At 26.6% G+C, this 20,348-nt stretch overlaps 1 protein-coding gene and 1 long non-coding RNA gene across 2 annotated transcripts; both read left to right on the top strand.

Annotated features, from left to right (window-relative positions):
* Nucleotides 1–376: 376 nt before the first annotated feature.
* On the top strand, nucleotides 377–20,301 carry LOC132947989 (uncharacterized). Its single transcript, XR_009664984.1, has 10 exons — nucleotides 377–5,719; nucleotides 5,805–7,022; nucleotides 7,083–7,203; nucleotides 7,392–7,465; nucleotides 7,537–7,750; nucleotides 9,132–9,689; nucleotides 18,606–18,764; nucleotides 18,897–19,073; nucleotides 19,159–19,324; nucleotides 19,402–20,301. It is a non-coding gene; the product is annotated as an uncharacterized LOC132947989 (long non-coding RNA).
* Nucleotides 12,943–16,480, top strand: LOC132947973 (uncharacterized). The gene is made up of 2 exons (XM_061018244.1): nucleotides 12,943–13,080; nucleotides 13,684–16,480. The coding sequence occupies exon 2, from the start codon at nucleotides 13,747–13,749 to the stop codon at nucleotides 15,544–15,546; it is 1,800 nt and encodes a 599-aa protein (XP_060874227.1). The 5' UTR covers nucleotides 12,943–13,080; nucleotides 13,684–13,746; the 3' UTR covers nucleotides 15,547–16,480.
* Nucleotides 20,302–20,348: the final 47 nt, after the last annotated feature.

Below are 20,348 nucleotides of genomic sequence, written 5' to 3' on the forward strand. Positions count from 1 at the left end.
AAATTTATAAAAAGATTAAAGCACTTGATCAAGTAAATAAGAAACTAGTTTCAAATATTCGTTTAATGTTGGCTAACGAACAGGCCTGTCGAGATATTAATTTAAAATATTTAGAACTTAAAGATAAAGTTCTTGAAACAGAAGAGAAATTATTGATGAAAGGTGTAAATACAAAAGAATATTCAGCATTTCGTAGTAACGAAGACACTGAAATTACTGATGACCCTAAATTTGAACAATTATTAATTTGGCATATTAAAACAAAAAATACAATTCCTGTAAAAAAATATTTACAAAACTCAAATAATAATAAACAATTATGTGTTTTACCCAAGAATTGCAAAAATAAGTCAAGTAAACCTAAAAAGTTAAAATAAAGTATATGATATATACTATACTATACTATATATGATATCTGTTATAATATATCTGTATCAAATTATCATTTTTGTTTAGTAATGTAGTACAATATAATAATTACTATATAAAATACTTAAAGTCACCCAAAAATGGCTTATGTACATCTTATGTGCAGAAAAGAACCTGTAATGTGTCAAACCTGTGGAGGTTCTCTCAAGTCAATCACCTGCTTGTCTATTGTTGAAACCAAATAAAAACCAGAAATGTCTGACAACCTCTTCGAAGCCCTTAGCCCAATCTAAGACAACACCTACAAAATCACATTTCTAAAACTTATTGATATATACAACTTAATCTAAGGAAACCATTTATTATTTATATGTAACTAATATTTTATTTTTTTATAAGCTAATAACCTAGTAGTCGATGCTGTACCATGAATAATAAATAATAATAATAATAATACTTATTTTGTTAATTTATCATAGTTTAAATTTATAATAATTAGGTGTGTACCTACTAATTTATTATTTTTTAGTTTGAGTAAAAATCAGTACCTAGTTTCAAAAATAATTATTGGCAATTATATAAATGATTACAATGTTTTGTTATAAAGAGTACTATGGTTACAGGATGGCAACCATAAATTGTATTACAATTACAATTGTATACATAACACATGTATTTATGTTTATTATATCATTTTTAAATAAAGCTTGATTTGTATAACTTATTTATCATAAACGTAGATTTATTTATATATTTACAAATTTGTTTTTACTTATTTTAGATACATTACAACTACCTTTTAAGAGGATGCTACACACGCATGTGCTGTCTCCATCTTACAGATATACAACATAGCAAAAACTGCTTTGCGCTGAGTAGAACCACTCCATCTGTAGTTATAGTTAAGACTACAAATTGATATACAATATAGTTCAGAATATTATCTGTGAAATATTGTTTTTATTTTTTAGACATCACTTATACGAAAGAAGTTCGATTGTTTCAAAATGCATTATGTTTTGTGTTTTTCAAACTTCAAAAACTTTTTTTGTAGTTCCCCAAAAAATAAAAATGATATTTCACCACTAAAGTTCTCCTTTTTATGTGGTGAAAATGTTGTTTCTTAGTTACTAATGTAGCCTTTTTGGTTCTCTCCTGCGCAAAAAAAATGTTTGCTGTTTTACATTTGTGAAACGGAGACAACACATACGGGTGTAACATCCTCCTAATAATTAAATTTACTAATTACTAGTTAATGTTTGTAATATGTATATTTATTATGATGTATTATAGTATAAGATGTGTTAGATAATATGAATGATATGAAATGTTGATCTTAAGATGGCATTAATATTTTACTCAGATACATATTCATATTAGTCTTTGCTTAAGAGGACATCACACCTGCATGTGTTGTCTCTGTGTTACAAAAGTACAACATACCAAATTTTACATTAACTGTAATCTATTTTACTCTGTTATTTTTAAAATTGGAGTGAATTGAATTGGATTTTATTGTTATTTATATTTTTTAATAAGTTATGATAATTTTTAAATGTACAGTTTCAAAAAGGTTATAACTTGGTTCTTAAATTTAATATCAATAAAATCATCCAAGACAGTGGCCCCGAAGTTTTTAAAATGTGGTCGGGACTTTTACAAAACTTTACGGCCTCAATATCTTAATTATTTAATGAATAATTAAACCCTAATATACATTTACTCATAATCATGGCTTAAATATAGGTACACGATGATCATAATGAAATTATAATGTAAATAAAATGTGGCATATCGGCCAAATTTTTTGAAAAAGAGATCGGGTCACGGCCTGACGTTACATGGACTTTGGCTTTACTACTCCAAGATGCCATAGATAATAATCTTACCATTAAATTTTATCATTTCCAATTCACTCTAAATTTAAAAAAAAAAATAGTAAAATGGATTATTGTTATTGTAAAATTTGTTATGTTGTACGTTTTGCAAGAGACAACAGTGGCGTATTTATGGGAGGGATTTGGGGGGATAGATCCCCCTTGACCTTTTTTTTGTAAAGTTAAGTTTTCTTTAAAGTATTTTCATTTAAGTATAAACTTTTTCTGATAATTAAGTATAGCACTTACTTGACCAGTTATTATTTATTAAATTAGTAGGATGGTGCCCATTAAATTGTAAGGTTTATGACCTATATTAATTTATATATTTTTATTCAATATATGTATTTGTAAGTAAAGATTATTAACAATTGTTTTATTTATTTATTAAAAGTATGCCCGCATAAAAATTACCCACCCAGAAATTTGAATATTTAGAAATGACAGTAACAATTATTGTCATAGTCTACTTTATCTGATAAGTAATACTATATTATAAAATGTTAATGTTTTAGTTAAGAGTGTAAAATAATTACATTAATTGTATCTTGCCGTAGTCTAGTAAAAGTAGTTTTTAACTTTTCTTCTCTTATACTCCTTGAAAAACTTATCAGAACATATAATACAATAACATTGTAATTTTATACTTTTATTGGCTTAATATAAGACAAATAACAAATACTTAATTTATTAAAGCGATGGACAAATTGTATATTATAAATAATATGATATACTTACTGTAGTTGAGTTTTATTTTTAAAAATGTACAAATTTAATTACCCACCTATTGATTATAGAATAGGTATCAATAATATAAAAATTAACATTTACTTACATGATTACTGATTAAATATTCATATATTTTAAGTGGCAAGAAAGAGAAATATAACGTCCTTAAATCTATCATGTCTGTAATTTGTTAGTTGTAAATTATTGTAATTAGTCCTTCTATTTAACCATTTTTGTTTTCTTGTAAATATTAATATTCAATGGGTTTTGTTCTTCCATATTAAAAATGTATTAACATTTTTATAGTTATAATCCTAATAGTTGTTATAACAGAACTAAAAGTTATAAAATATAAGTTCAGTCAAGTATAAAATAAAAAATTGATCCATACAACTGTTTCGTAAAAGGGATAAGACTTCAAAATCACTATTATACTGATTATACTTACCTACATTTTAATTTTTTTTTAATCATATAATGGCCAAATTGACTTACCTTATCCTTTGTATCCGCTCTGACAGTCTTACTACAGCTGACAGTTCAATAATAAAATAATTTATTAAAAGGATTAATTAGACTTTTACAATCTATATGATTCACAAGTATTTATTTGCATTCTTATAGTACACTAAGTGTTAAAGTGATGTACCTGCATATTATGTTGTCTTCATCTTACTAAATTTGAATTACTAAACAAATGTATAATATACCAAAATGTACATCCAGCCATTCTAATTTGGTATTGTTAGCTGAAATATTAGATTGAATTTGACTTAATATCAAACTTAAATGTAAGAACATTATCTATGTCCGTGTCCTCTTATTGGTTTCTTACAATATTATAATTTTTAAGTGAATTATGAGCATTTTCAAATATTAATATTTTACAAACTCATATCTCACTTAAAAATCAAAATATTATAATAAACCAATGGGAAACACACAGGTTATGTTCTTAAATTTAAGTTTGATAATATGTCAATAGTCAATCCACTCTAATATTTAAGCTAACAGATAACTGCTAGATGAATGTTTTGGTATATTATGAGTTAGAAAGATAGACACAACATAATATGCGAGGATGACGTCCTCTTAAACATTTTATAATAACTAAAACCATAATAGTAATTATCATTTATTATTTAAAACATATTTTATAGCAAAGGTTAAGTATATTTTTTTTTTAGCTTCTAATACTTAAATTATTATAGCTCAGCAGTTATTATGCTTGGGCATTAGAGAGAAAAACATAAGTGAACAAAAGGTTAGGTATAATTGTATAAATATACCATAACATTATGAAGATAATTTATGACAATTAAATTTAAATATAAAACTTATTTACAAAAAAAATAATTATTAAAATACTGATTTATTTTACAATTTTTAATTAATTTTCAAACCATATCTACATTATACTCTGTACTTAAGAGGACGCTACACAGACATTTGTTGCTTTCGTTTTACAAGTACGTAACATAGTACATTTTAAGCCAAACAGATCACATTTAGCTCCGTTAGTTTAAAAATTAGAGTCAATTGACCACTTATAGAATATAAAGGTACAATTATTATCCAGGGCATCTCTTTTTTATTAAATTTTATTTTTAAAGCTAGTTTTGAGTTACAAACAATTTATAAAAAGCTTCAACCTCGGCCAATTTGTGTGCTTAATTAAGCATTGAATGACCAATATGTGCTACTCATTGTAGCTAACTTACATATTACATTAACACTATATATAATATATATGTGTAGCAGTACATACTGACATTCATAACACTGTCGATGAACAGTTCTGTACTTCCGTACCTATATTGTATATTACACATTACATATAGTTGACCAAAGCTTAAATATATTATCATGAATAAAAGACAAAACAATATGTGTACAATAATATAATGCAATATTAATTAAATCAAAAATAAAAACAAATAAAATCAGTATTATTATTAAATATGTAATATAATTTATTAAATTCAAGTTGTGCGTCGAGTACAAACAGAATTCGCGTACCGTATATCCACGGGTTATAAAAGAAATAAACTAAACAATATAAAAAAGCGAAAATTGCGATAACAACGACCGACGGCCGGCGTCGAATGCGATTGCAAAGGCTACGGACAGGCTTCGCGGCTTTAATAACAAACGAACTACGCAAATAGAGTGACGAGGATGGGAAAATGTCGGAAAGGCGAAAAAACGGTATAAGAGTACAATTTTTCGAAAAACGTTATAAATTGTCATAAATGTTTGAAAAATTTGAAAACTGATAACGAAAAAGAGGGATAACCGTCCGCTAAGGAAATCGACCGTATGTTCTATGGTAGAAGCGAAGCGGCGTTGATGACAAAATTTGATTTTGTTGATAAACGATAACACGTCGACGATGATAACAAAAATATTAAAATAACAGTTTCTCTATTAATTATTATTCGAGTCCTTAGCTTCTTAGTAGAAGAAAGTATCTAACATAATAATATAATATTCAATATTAATTTGTATTTTATTCTATTCCAATTTTTGCTTATTGTTAACAGTTAACTGGTAATTCTAACAAGACTTAGTGTATTTATGCAGCATTAAAATGTTGCTAAAAGTATATTCCTATTTTATAAGTAGATATAACTAGATTACTCAGTTGTATTATTATTGTTCCATTTGTCACATAAAATATGACACATCTAGGCATCTAGCATTCTAGCTCATAGGAATTAAGTTGATAATATTTAAATAAAATCGTAAGTAAGTCTACACATATTAATAAAGGAATAGTTGATTTGTGTAGTTTTCAATTGTTTTTTTATTTTAAATATTTGGTTCTAGGTCACTTTGTACGGTCGAGCATTAAAAGAGCAAAACTAGACACTTTGTACGTTCGGGTAAAAAGGTACATTGCAGAACGCGGATACTTTGAACTATTGTATACATAAAACATATATATGTAAATATAAATATTACTTATATAAATATAAGTTATATATCTAAGTAGTAAGTATATATAATGTCAATTATTAAAATGTAAAAATTAAAAATTAAAACAAAAAGTCAATTAATGTTTTAAAATATATATTAACAATTGGGGAAACAGATGAACAAAACGCGCTTTGGTGGAAACAATTTGTACCGTAAGATTCGGGGTGTATAGATATAGTTTTATATTGGTTATTTTACTTTTTATAAAAAATTAATTTTGGTATTGAAACTTTATACACTTTTATAGCTAACTATATACGTTGGTAAGTACAATTTCTACTAATATTATCAAATACATTCAAATACACTTCACTTAAAGGAAAATTTATGTGAAATGTCGAGAAAATACATACAATCTCCCGACTCCACGTAGGGGAGAACCCGACTAACTATCAGTACGATAGGCGTCGACAGCGCTCCCAGTGTTAATCTGTTTTCCCAATAGTATATTAACCCCTATATTAACAATAGTCAAAATAATAATAAAGTTTTTTTAATTAACTGGTTAGATAAAGGCCAAATATTTCTTGGTGCTATAATTTATTTTTAATTAATTTAGAAACTTAATGACCTAAAAATCTTGAAATTATCATAATAATCAAATATGATTATAAATTATAATTATATTATATTATTATCAAATGTTATGTTAAAAAATATATTAAAAATGCGTACAATATGTTGAAATGACAAAAAAAAATTACTTTTGATAGGTAATAACTCACGATTCTCTTCTATTTGGAATGTATAAGATATTAGAATTACCAAATAATATTTAAGCTTAATAACATGATCTGGTTATGACTTCAGACTTGTTTATATTAAATACATACTTAATGTATATTAGTACAAAGTGTTCGTGTTTTGCAATTTAAAGTTTTACCTGATCGTACCAAGTGTCTGGGTTATGCATTTTAAATAATCGACCTTACAAAGTGACCTTTTACCTAAATATTTGTATGCTATATTATAGCAAAATAATTGGTTGTTGCTATTTGTTTCCATTAAATGATTATTTTCTCTCACTGTTAATATTTTAATATTCAACTATTTGAAACAACTATTTAGGTAAATGTATTATGTGTTTTAAGAATTAATGAATTTTATATGAATATTATTTTGTTGTAGATAATTAAAATGTTGAGATACAGAGGAAAGAAAGTAGCACTTAATATTGTAAAAGAATTGGATTCATTTCCTAAGGTTCTAGAAGAAATTTATGAACCATCTACTTTTAGTAATGTTATACGTAAGATCATCATAAAAACATATTTGATCAAATTGTTACATTAATATTATGTACTTTTAAGTTCTGGTATTAATTTGTATTAACTTTAATTATTAAATTGTTTGACAACTAGTTATATTATTATGATTTTCAGTGACAGTTTTGATATCTGAAATACAGTATGTTTTACAAGAACATTACATTTACAGATTTGTACCGGACACGGACTATGAATCTAAACTTCCAACTAACATAGATATTACTGTTGCATCAACTTGTGATAGTAAGATATTTGTTGTTTTTAAAACACGATAGGGTTTTTAATTAAATTTTTTCTTATTTTTTTAAGTTTAGGTTCGGATATTGTTGATACAACAGGACAAAATATGATGTTATTTGGAGAATTAAAAACTGATGATACTTGGTGGGAAATGACAAAAGAACAGCAACAAAATTTCGAAAAAATCCGTTAATTCAATGCATATTTAAGAGAAAAATATCATTCAATGAAAGACATATTATGGTTGTTTGATGATTATAATACATTAAAAAATAAAACATCTGTTAGGTAAGTTAAAAATTTGTTGATATTGTAAAAATAATATAACAATATTTATGCCGGGTTGCATAAATAATTACTAAATATTGAATGAATAAATAGTGAGCTAATGTTCCCTTTAACATAATTTAGTGGCTCATGAAATGGTCCTTTACATTTTAGTGAACCATAAAATTGGTCAAGGTTTTATGCAACTCGGAATTAGTGGTTAAAATACTATTTTTATTATTGAAAAACAATTTTTATAATCACTATTTATTGTTGGACAATTTGTTAAATAAGCTTATACGTAATTTAATATAATATTGTTATTGTGTATAAACTATAAATCATTTTAGATTTATGATTGTATATTTATCATTGTTGTATAATATTAGTAGGGGTACCTAATGTTTAAAACATTAAACCATATTGTACAGAATCCTCTACTTGAAGCAGCTTTAAATTTACAAAAAATAAATGTTTGACAATATAAATAATAATTTCATGATCAAATAAATAAGTAAAAAATGTTTTACTTCATTATAAAAACAACAAATTAATGCCTTGTAAGTTGTGGCCTAATTTGCGTCCAGAATAACCAACATTATGTTGTTAGCTTTAGTGTAAGAATGAGTAAACTGACCTATTGTCAAACTTAAAGTTGAGAAAATGTTCTTTAAAAACATTATACGTGTTTGTAAATGTGTTTTATTTTAGGATATTTCTATTTTTATGCATATTATGAAAATATGCAACTTATAAGATTAAATAAAATAATTCAATTTGAAAATGCTCATAATATCTTGCTTTATAATATTGAAATATCATATAAAAGTCTACGTATAAATACAGATAATGTTAACTTTAAGCTTGAATATAAGTCAATTCACTCTAATACACTCTAATGGCATTCTGCTGAACACAAATTTGCTATGTTTTAGCATTGTTCACATAGGAAAAACTAATAGGTAGTGTGCTGATATCTTATTAAAGGCCGTTCTTACAATGTCCAGTAAAGTGTTGGTTCACGCTAAACAACTAATAACAGATTTAATTACCGGCAGAATTCGGCCGGTTATTTGTCAGTTAACTTTAACTGGACATTGTAAAAATGCCCTTAGTAACATAATTATTTTATCAGGAAAAACTAAAAAAATAATTTAAGATAAAATGTTGGTTATAATAATTAAAATTACGTAAATAATTTCTAGATTGATAAATTTATAAATTGCCATTACAATTGTAATTAAAATTTTAAAAGGGAATCTATCTACAAAAAATAACAGTGTCCGTTTGGAGTTGTGCACATTTTTGATACTGCTATTTAGTGTTGAGTACTAACTTTTCGAGTTCCCCTAAAATCATAGAAAATTACAAGTTTAACCTAAAACATATTTATTTTTCACAGATGAAACAATCTACTCATTATTTAGATGGGTCGATGATATATGGTTCATCAGCGAAACGTACGTGGTCGTTAATGACCACCAGCTTGGATGGCCAACTGTTGACAAGCATGGGCAGCGATAACAAGAGCCAAGGCGACCCCGCTACAGCCACAGTATATGCCGCTGGAAGACACTGAATCAAACGTCTGTCAGTATGGCAGTGGCACGTGTTATAGAGTAGGTGACATCCAGGCAAACGAGTTTCCCCTACTGATGGTCAAGCTCACATTGTGGATAAGGAAACACAACCGGTTGGCTAAACTACTGTCACACGTCAACCTGCACTGGGACAACGAACATATTTTTTAGGAGGCCAGGAAAATCGTTACGGCGTCCATACAGCACATCACTTACGCTGAGTGGCTGCTCGGGGAAAACTACAACAGGTGGAACTGGCTTGAACTATTGAATGAAGAGTTCAGTTACACGTACAACAAGACCACCGACCCGAGCGTCAGCAACGACTTTGCGACCACAATATTACCATTCTCTAATTCCTTGATAAAGGACACCATCAGGTTCGTGTACACCTGGTATAATAATATTATCATTATTATTATAGTGTATAGGTAGGTTATTTAGGGTTGATGGTTTGATAATAACTACAGTGAAATCCTAGTCATTTAAACACGTTTCATTGGAATAGTTAAGATCAATGTGTAAATGCAAAAACCGTTGAGTTATCTTATTTAACCCCGGTGAACTCATAATCGGCTTTTGATTTTTAAACGGTAACTTACATATTTTAATTTCAAAATCGGAAACAAAATTATATTATTAAAATTTCAATGTATGTATATGTTACGGGCAATGTGGAATACCGGACACTGTATACTTTGCCCGGTCAATGTGAACCACAATTTTTTTTATTAACCAACTAAAATTATTTTTTATTTTCATTTTAAATTGTAATTTTATTATTACCTATTGTCTAATTTTAATAATTTATAGTATTGTTTTGTTTTTTATTTATACCTATTTATAATATTTTTTTAAAAAACAATGATTATTAATTTTACTATCAGATTACGAATATTTTAAAACAATTATAATAATAATAATAATTGTTATATAATATTGATAGAATGAAAAAAAAAAATTAACTAATATTATCATTATATTATTTTTATAATAAATTAAATTCAATGCAGCTTTACAATAAACTATGAAACTAAACTATGTTTATTAATTGTATTCATATCATATTATAATATTACGAATATTTTGATGGAATAACAAAAAAACATAAACAAATATTATCGTTTTGTTTTTATTATAAATTATATTGTAAAATTGCATTAAATTAAATTTATTATAAAAATATTATAAATATTATAAAATTTTTTCATTCTATCAATATTATATAACAATTATTATTATGATTATAATCGTTTTAAAATATTCATAATATGATAATTAAATTAATAATCATTGTTTTTTAAAAAAAATATTATAAAAAGGTAAAAATTAAAAACAAAACAATAGTATACATTTTTATAACTAGCCAATAGGTAATAGTAAAATTATAATTTGTAATGAAAATAAAAAATAATATTAATTGATTAATAAAAAAAAATTGTGGTTCACATTATGGTAACAGGTAACACCGTGGTAACATATAATTGGACGGCGCGCGGGTAAAAGGAAATCAGTCAATTTTTATAAATAAAAATATATTTTTTGTTTTGTAGGTAATTTTACGCTGGTTCGACTGGTGACACTGCAATTTGGCTATCTTTCTTTATAATGTTGTTAAGAGGACGCCACACGGGCAAACGAAACCATGCAATGACCAAGAGAATGCGCTGTTAGGTGTTTTCGTGATCCGCAAGCACGCGACGTTTAAGCCGCGCCCACTACACACAGCCGTGTAACGACCGACGAATTGCTCGTTCGGGAGCGTTGTTTATTATCTTATGAACGTTCGTCCGTGATGTGTCGAATCGAAATAAAATGCATACACCTAAATTCATTGCCACCATAATATTTTAAATATTCGCTCTTATGCACTAACCATCTTTTAATTAAAGCCACTGTCTGCCCAATTGTATACCTATTTGTATATAACAATATTATGTTGCCAAGAAAATCTAGTTTCTACCGTACCTTTAATTGTAGTACTATTAGTACTAACATTTTAGGTATTCGAGTTGACAATATTTTACACGTACAATAACTTACGATTTACATTTTGTTTGTAAAAATATCAATATAGACATAACTATTATGTATTTAATTTTTATACTTACCCATATTTTCGAATGTATTACCATAAAACCATTGATTATAATACATATTATTATTTATATTATTCTATATTACACTGAGGACGCTAAACCAGCGAAAATACCGTACAAAAACATGCCAATTTTGTTCCAATAATACGGCCAACTGAATGGTTTTAGAGCAAAATACCTTAATTAAAAGTTGTAGAAGAGAGTTATATCGGATGACGTATAAGACTCGATTTTTGATATTTTAATTTTTTATACCAATTATTCGCAAGTAAAAAACTGAAAACGCAAAACGATTTTATCGATTTTGAGAATGAAATATCGAAAATCAAGTCTTATACGTCACTCGGTATAACTCTTCTTACATTTTAATCAGCCATAAATAAACTACTTGAATTGGATTTACAACTTACTGAGTTGCAATCTAAGAAATTAAAAAATAAAAAAAACATTCAACTAGTTTAAATTATATTTAAATAGTTTATTAATTTTTTTTTATAATCATTTTTTTTTTTATGTGGTCTGGTTCTCGAATATCTGATTTCAGCATTCTTTTAGGGAATTGTGGATCAATAATTTCGGGTAATAAAGACTTCATATAAAACCTTAAAGTACAAAATATAATAAAGTATAAAATATAATATATTAATAAAATAGGTAAAATAGATAAATCATTTTATTGACTGCATTCGTGTGAAAGATTATCTAATTACTCAGAGTGTACAAATTATTAAAAAAAAGGACTCACTTTTGTAGCGGTTCAGACATTTTGGAATCCCAAAATGATTGATCAAAGTATATTTCTTCTATACTGATCCATTTGGCCGTGTATATCACAAAAAAGCATTTTTCTCTTTTAGTAGCGTGTAATTGTCCCATTATTTGGTAGTAATATACGTGATCTTTTTTCAATTTAGTTTTTTTCCCTTCAACTTTGCAATACTTTAACTACTTCTAAACTAAATGAGTAAAATCAATATATTTAGATATATCGTATACAGAACATAAGTAGTCAAATAAAAAATTAACTATAGTTTAATTTGTTTGATAAAATGCGTTACTCATAATATATTATGTGAATGTTTTTGATTCCTTAATTGGACGATAATTATATATTATAATTATCTACGATATCTTTACGATGAAGATGAAATATCATGCTATAATCATTTTTTAATTATATGTCCAAATATAAGTAATTATATTAATTGATATTTTATTAGATAAAAGTATCTGACAGCCAGAATTGCGTTTGTCATTAGACATTTGGTTATTATCAAACGCATTAAAAAGTTAATAATTTAGAATGCTTAATAAGTATATTATGAAAATAATATACTAATTATAATACAATACAATATTAGTCTATATAATATCAATTATAATATAATAATAATATCATTGTAACAAACAATATTCAATATCCCGCGCGTTATCGAATACATATCAGTACTTCATAGTACACCATCGAATGCAAGCCTTCAAGATAGAATAAACAATTTTTTTGTACGTTATAATACACAGTGTTTCGACAATCCTTTATTTTCCGTGTTTATTTGAATAGTTTCTTATAAACATATAACGCCATTCTACTACTTTAAGTTAAAAGATCAACGGACTTTGGTATTCGACAGCAATACAGCATTCGTCAAGCAAAATTCAAACATTGAAACAGGTAAGAAAATTGATTTTATTTACCAATTTTTTTTTAAAATTCAATTCTTAATTAATTTTGGTACTTCAATCAGAGTTGAGCAAAATATTATCTAGATAATTATTCGAATGAAAAATTAGTCGAATCATTTGTTATTCGAATAATATTGTTTTCAAATTATTCGAATAATTGTAAAATTATAATTATCAAAATAATTTTTTATTCGAATAAAATATTATCAAAATAATCATCTAAATAAAATTGTATTCGAACGATGATGCCAAACTCTGATTTCAATATTAATTGTTATACATGTCGATCCCACAATTGGGGCCTGATTTATAGAAATTGGTGACTCTTTATGTACTTATACCTAGATTTCCTAGGTTTTTCTTTAGAGGTGTTTTTCATAAATAAATTTAATTTTTTACAAGTAAAACAAACAAAGCCAAATATACTGAAAAATATAAAAAGAAAAATGCAACAAATTTTCATATTATTAAATTAAATTTTATGTTTAAAAAAATGTAATCATGACCTTAGTGTTATTGATATTATTGTATTATCATTATTTGTTCATACTTATTACACATGATCTAAATTTACTTTATCTTATTGTTGTAGATATACGATCATAGTACGTCAAATATAATTATTGGACACAGAAGAAAAAAAGTAAAAAAATAAATGGACTTTCAGAAGGTCGTTCATCAAATACTGCTGTTGTTATTTACCATAGAAATTTCTACGACGTTTGGTAACCATGAAGAAGACTTGTTCGAATTAACATCAACCAGCGATAGCCCGGGTTTGCAGTACGAACTCATAGGTAATGGTAGAGCTTGCGGAAGTAGTTGGACAGTAAACACATATATGGATTTAAAATTTTTAAATAACAGTCTTAGAAATATTAGACAAATGTTAAACTCAATTGAACTAATTGCGTTCAAAGACATTTCTATAACTTTGTATCAGTTAAAAAAACACACGAACAGATTGGAAAACGAGATAGGTTTAATTGTACAAATGGGTAGACATAACAAAAAAGTTAAGCGATCTATTGAGTTTGGGGGTACGGCATTAAAATGGATGTTTGGAGTAGCCGATGCTGACGATGTACGAAGATATGATAGTACGATCGATAAATTAGAAAACAATGAGAAAGATGTTATGCGTATTGTTCATGATCAGATATCTATACTAAAAAGCACAATAATTAATTTTAATGATTCCGTTACATCATTTAATGAAAATAAGAAAATATTTGATGCAAATATGAAAGAAGGCAAGAAAAAAGTGAACGAATTGATTATTGAGATAGCTAAGGAAGACAGAAAAATCATTATTCTGAGTTCGATAACTCTTTTAGAAAACACTATATTTGAATTGGACATGTTTATTAGTAGGTTGCAAAGAGTAATTTCTAACGTACAGAATAATGTAGTAGATGCGTTTATAATAACACCTGACCAATTGCTTTCGGAAATAAAAAATATTCAGAGTATACTCCCGGATGATTTGAAAATCCCTGTTAAATTTGATGAGAATAATATTCAAGAAATATTCAAAATATTAAGTATTGAAATGCACACAATAAATGACAGATTTATTTTTTCTTTAAAATTTCCTCTGTGCCTTATAGAAAATTTCAACGTTTATTACATATTACCTATTTACATTCCAATTAATGAACATGGTCAATTTCTGCATATGACTAAAAATTCTATGTATTTGTTAATGGACAAAATAATGACCAAATATTTTATATGGCCAGATTTAAATAACTGTAAAGTAGTGGATAAAATATTTGTTTGTGGATTTAATGAAATTATACATAATTGTGACACGGACCCCACATGTGTAACAGAATTACTAAAAAATTCTTTAACTAAACCACCTCAATGTGATACTTATATCTCTGAATTCAAAACAGAAATGTGGTATCCCTCATTTTTCAAAAATCATTGGTTTTTCGTATGTGAAAAACCCACTACAATTACTATAATTTGTAATAAACAGTCTTTCACTCAAAAAATTAAAATTAAAAGTTCTGGAAAGTTATACTTGAAGTCTGGGTGTATTGCTTACACCTCGAAAGGTGTACTAAAAACTGAACAAGTATTAAATCAAACATATTTCTCAATTCCAGTAGACTTATCTCTTACAAATGATTCATGCTGTAATGTATTCAATTTTTCTAATCAAGCCTATCCCAAACCTATCCACTTCGATGAAATAAAAAATATTAAATTTAATAAAGATGCGTTCAATACAATAAATAAACAATTAGACCAACAAGATATGTTAATAAATTCGCTTATTGTAGATAAAACGTATGAATTTATATACACAAACAAATATTTAGTTGTCATAATAATAGTTTTTTTAATATATTTTATAGCAAAATTTTATTTAAATAGGAAAGCAAAAAAATTAGCTATAGAAAACATTAATTTAAGTTACAATCCTCCAATTTCTAAAAATTAATTTAGTAAAGGTTCTTAGTACGTATACCTGATATTATATATTATTATATAATTGTCAAATACCATTCACAACATTTATATTATTTTTTCGGAAGTTAATAATTAGTATGTAGGTATATGTTTATCTTACTTTTTTCTACACTTATATATTGTATAAATGTTCTTGTATAAATATATTTTATTTTATAACATACTTTAATGAAATTGTTCAAATAATCGAATGTATAATCGGATTGAAATGCATCACCTTTATAAATTCAATTTTATTTGTTACTTTTAAAGTAATTACTAATTTGTATAGTTGTGTTGTAAAGATATCTAATACACTAATTATTTTATGATTTGCCTTGGCAATGAGCACCCTCACTTGTTTATTAGATATTAAAAAAAAAATTGTATTATTACTATTATGTACCTAAAAATTTTAATATATATGTCTCATTATATACTATATCGTGTGTTTTTTATTATTACTATTATCTCTATAAAATTGCTACTTGTAAAGTTGGATAACTGAAACACCCACTTAGGTTGAATTTATATATTTTTGTACATTATATTGGGCTCACTGCCCGTAATAAATAAATAATAATAAAATAATGAGTTTTAGTTTTTATAAATTCTTATATTTTTAACACAATAAATATTATATGTTATATAGAAATTAGTTTTAAATGTTTTTGAAGAGTTTGTTATGAATATTTTATATAAAATTAGAGGACTCGATTTTCGATATTTCATTTTCAAAATATATAAAATCGTTTTGCATTTTTTGTTTTTTGTTTTCACTTTTTTGATTTGTGAATAATTGGTATAATAAGCTAAAATATCAAAAATCTAGTGCTATACGTTAACAGATTCAACTCTCCTCTTCAACTTTTATAAGAGGTTTTTTGATCTAAACCCAGTCAGTCAGCCGTGTTTTTGGAACTAAAAAATAAGTTTTTACTCACAGCCGCGGATGTCACGGCAATACGGTAATGCAAGGACGGTCGCGGGCATCGTAATAAATCGAGCATAATTATACTATGTTTTATTTCACGTAAATAATAATATGAACGTAATAGGTATATATAAAAATAATGCAACGACGTGCGAAGCGCGGACCGCCGATAACAGACCGGTTTTGACCTGCCGGCGGCCGGCGAGTCTGGATGTCGGAGCTAGGAGGGGACAAACGCTGCCGCTAGAAACAAAAGCAGCACATGACGGCCGTAATTAAATTTTTTTTACTGTAAAACATGCCAATTTTGTTCCAATAATACGGCTTACAGAATGGTTTTAGAGCAAAATACCTTAATTAAAAGTTGTAGAGAAGAGTTATATCGGGTGACGTATAAGACTCGATTTTCGATATTTCCTTCTCAAAATCGATAAAATCGTTTTGCGTTTTGACTTTTTTTCACTTTTTTACTTGCGAATAATTGGTATAAAAAATTAAAATATCAAAAATCGAGTCTTATACGTCACCCGATATAACTCTCCTCTACAACTTTTAATAAAGGTATTTTGCTCTAAAACCATTCAGTAAGCCGTATTATTGGAACAAAATTGGCATGTTTTTGTACGGTATTTTTGCCCGTGTGGCGTCCTCTTAAGAATGAGATATCCAAATTTCAGTGTCACCAGTCGACTCAGCGTAAAATTACCTACAAAACAAAACGAAATATTTTTATTTAAAAAATTGACTTATTCCCTTTTACCCGCGCACCGTCCAATTATACCTTATTGAGTGAATATATTTTGTTATTTAGGTAACTCTTATAGTTAAAAAAAAAACTTTAACGTGTCACAGGAATATGTTCTTACACTGGAAAAAAAATGGTGTACTTAAATTCCTACACAGAAACATAATATAACATTATATTATGTAAGTTCCCACACCAATGATACACTGCGTTTTTATAAATAAATTTCTGATATTTTTAAAATTATTGAAATCCTACATAATTTTCAAGTTCATACATACATCTAAATAAGAATCACAAATAGCGACATAAAAACGAAAATCAGTAAAAAATACGCCGAAATAGAAAATGTTATAAGTGACAACATTTTAAATTATACAACAAATAAAATTAATAAAATCGATTATATATTAAAAATTTAGGTTTTCAAGTTGAGCCATATAAGATATAAAATATGATGTTTTATTTATAATTTTTCATTCGTAAAATGTATTAAATTTTTTTTAAGAGATTGGATCATTCAAATGATGTTTGACTACATTTTAACATTTTATATAATATTATAATGTTTTATTCATTTAGTAATAATTGTATTATCCCAATAATCACAGATAAATGATCAGTGTAGGAACTAATACCTACATAAGTTATTCTTAAACCGTGTAGGACCTAACATATATAATACCCAAACTTTTTTTCCTTTAAGGTACTTACATAATATGATTTATCAACAAATAGGAACTAACCAATGAATTTGTTACCTCCTAGGTCTCATGTATGAACATACGTTCGCCCACACGCTTAGACCTACGACGCCTTAACCTCGTACACATTGACTGAATCTAAAACAAATTAAATTAGCGCTGGTGAAGTACGATTGTATGTGCTTGTCGGTTATACATTGGTTCCTTCTAAATTAGAATGACTCAAGAGTCTATATAACATGCTCTATTTGGTTTAAATAAACATATACCTCTCCACTGTTCATTTTAAAATGTAAGAGGTAAAATTGCTGAAATTAAACTCAATCACAGTTTTAGAAACAAGTTTATTGGTACGCGCGAGTGGTAGTGTTATAACTTAGAAAAATTATATTGTCACTTCAGGACAGATTGCTTTGCTTGTCTGACGTATCTAAATTTAAAAGTTGCTAAAATATATTTGCATCTATACTACATATATTATATTAATTAAAATTATATTGACTACTGTCTAGATTGTAACTCAACAATATATGTACCCACCCCAACAATATATTAAGATGTCCATTGCTGTGCTTTTGTTTGCAAAGAGATTAATTACATTTAGTTGTGCGATGCCACTTTAGCCTACTTATAATTATTAATTTATATGTACCTACGTTTTTGTTTAGTTTATATACGGAAGGCCAAGTGATCAACGCAAGTCTTTTGCTAAAGGAACATTACAACCGACCAACTGGTTTACTATTAAATTAAATTACATGGATCAGCTTGTCAGAGGGCTATCTACGCAGAATACACAAAAAATCGATATGCTATTTATTAAAACGGTAGGTTTTTGGAATACTACCAATATAACGCAATAACATTTTTACAACTCATAGATGGATGACATCATCCATTTAACAGACTATATTATACGTTTATATATTTTAATATTAGTGATTCAAATTTTTTTTCAGCTTACAAATTACTAATACAGTGTTCATCCAAACAACGTATTTGGAATGGACATTGTGAGTTTGGATATACAACGAAGCCGCGATCATGGTATACCAAGCTACACAGAATTTAGAAAATATTGTTGACTAAAAGCTATAAGAAATGTACAAGATTTATCTCAGATCATGGTTGAAGGTGTAAGTTTAAAAGGATTTTAAATATTAAATAATAATATAGTGATTATTTTATTCCTGTATATTATAATATTTAATCAACTGATAGACTATTGAAGCAATACAAACTTTGGAGAGATATAGTGCTATTGGTAGGTGCATTGTTTGAGAAACACAAAGACGACTCAATGGTTGGCCCAACGATGAGATGTATCATTAGAGAACAGTTTATAAGAACTAGAAAGGCAGACGGATATTTTTACAATTTACCAAAAGTAATTATGAATGTTAATATATCTGAAATATTTTTAATGAATGATCCTGATTTTAATTATATTTTTTAATATTTAAGATCAATTGACAGAAACCAGAAAAGTGATGCTTGCCAGATTCTTTTGTGATAACGGCAATAATGTCACAATGATGTAGAAAAAAGTATTTTTGATACCTGAAATGGCTGATTTGCGACTGTAATTCCCAATTTATTCCAAAAATCAACATCAATCACTGGTCAGAAATGGTCGATACATTTCAAAAATAATCTTGTATTAATCACTGATGTAATTAATTATAATGTATTATTGTTGAAAAACAATATTAACAGTTTTTTAAATTTAACAATTAATAATCAGCCTTTGATCTAACCTTTTTTGTTTTACCTAGGTGTCATGTTTTAATAAATATTTTTAAAATGAATTATGAGTCTATTACATTTTTGATTGTATAAAATACATTTTTAAATGTTGATAAAATTTTAGGGTGGTATTCATTAAATTAAAAAAATAAATTATACAACAACAATCAAGATATGATTTAGAATCAATAATGAGTTACGTATCCAAAATTTGTGATCATATTGTTTGTGTCATCTAAAGTTATCTGCATGTACGAAAAAGTGGGTCGTTACTTAACGTTACTTATTGCGTGTGCATGGGTATGTGTGTTACCCAATAAACATTTTGTAATTTTAAACATTAAAATATTAAATGTATCATTTAAAAACATCAATAGTTAAGTATTAATATAAATGGTTTAATTAACATTTGATAAAAGTTTAAACAAACTATTAATATAATGTCAGGACTCAGGATGTCATTTCTATGAATGTTTAAAAAATATAATCTTGTATAAAACATTGATATATTTATTTATAATGTATTAATGTTGAAAAATAACATTAACAGTTTTTAAGAATTATAAGTTTTTTAAATTTAATAATCAATAATCATTCTCTAGTCTAACCTTTTTGAATTGTATCAATGTGTCATGTTTTTAATATGAATTATAAGTCTTCTTCTA

Source organism: Metopolophium dirhodum, chromosome 1 (genome assembly GCF_019925205.1).
Source record: "Metopolophium dirhodum isolate CAU chromosome 1, ASM1992520v1, whole genome shotgun sequence".
NCBI classification, from domain to species: domain Eukaryota; kingdom Metazoa; phylum Arthropoda; class Insecta; order Hemiptera; family Aphididae; genus Metopolophium; species Metopolophium dirhodum.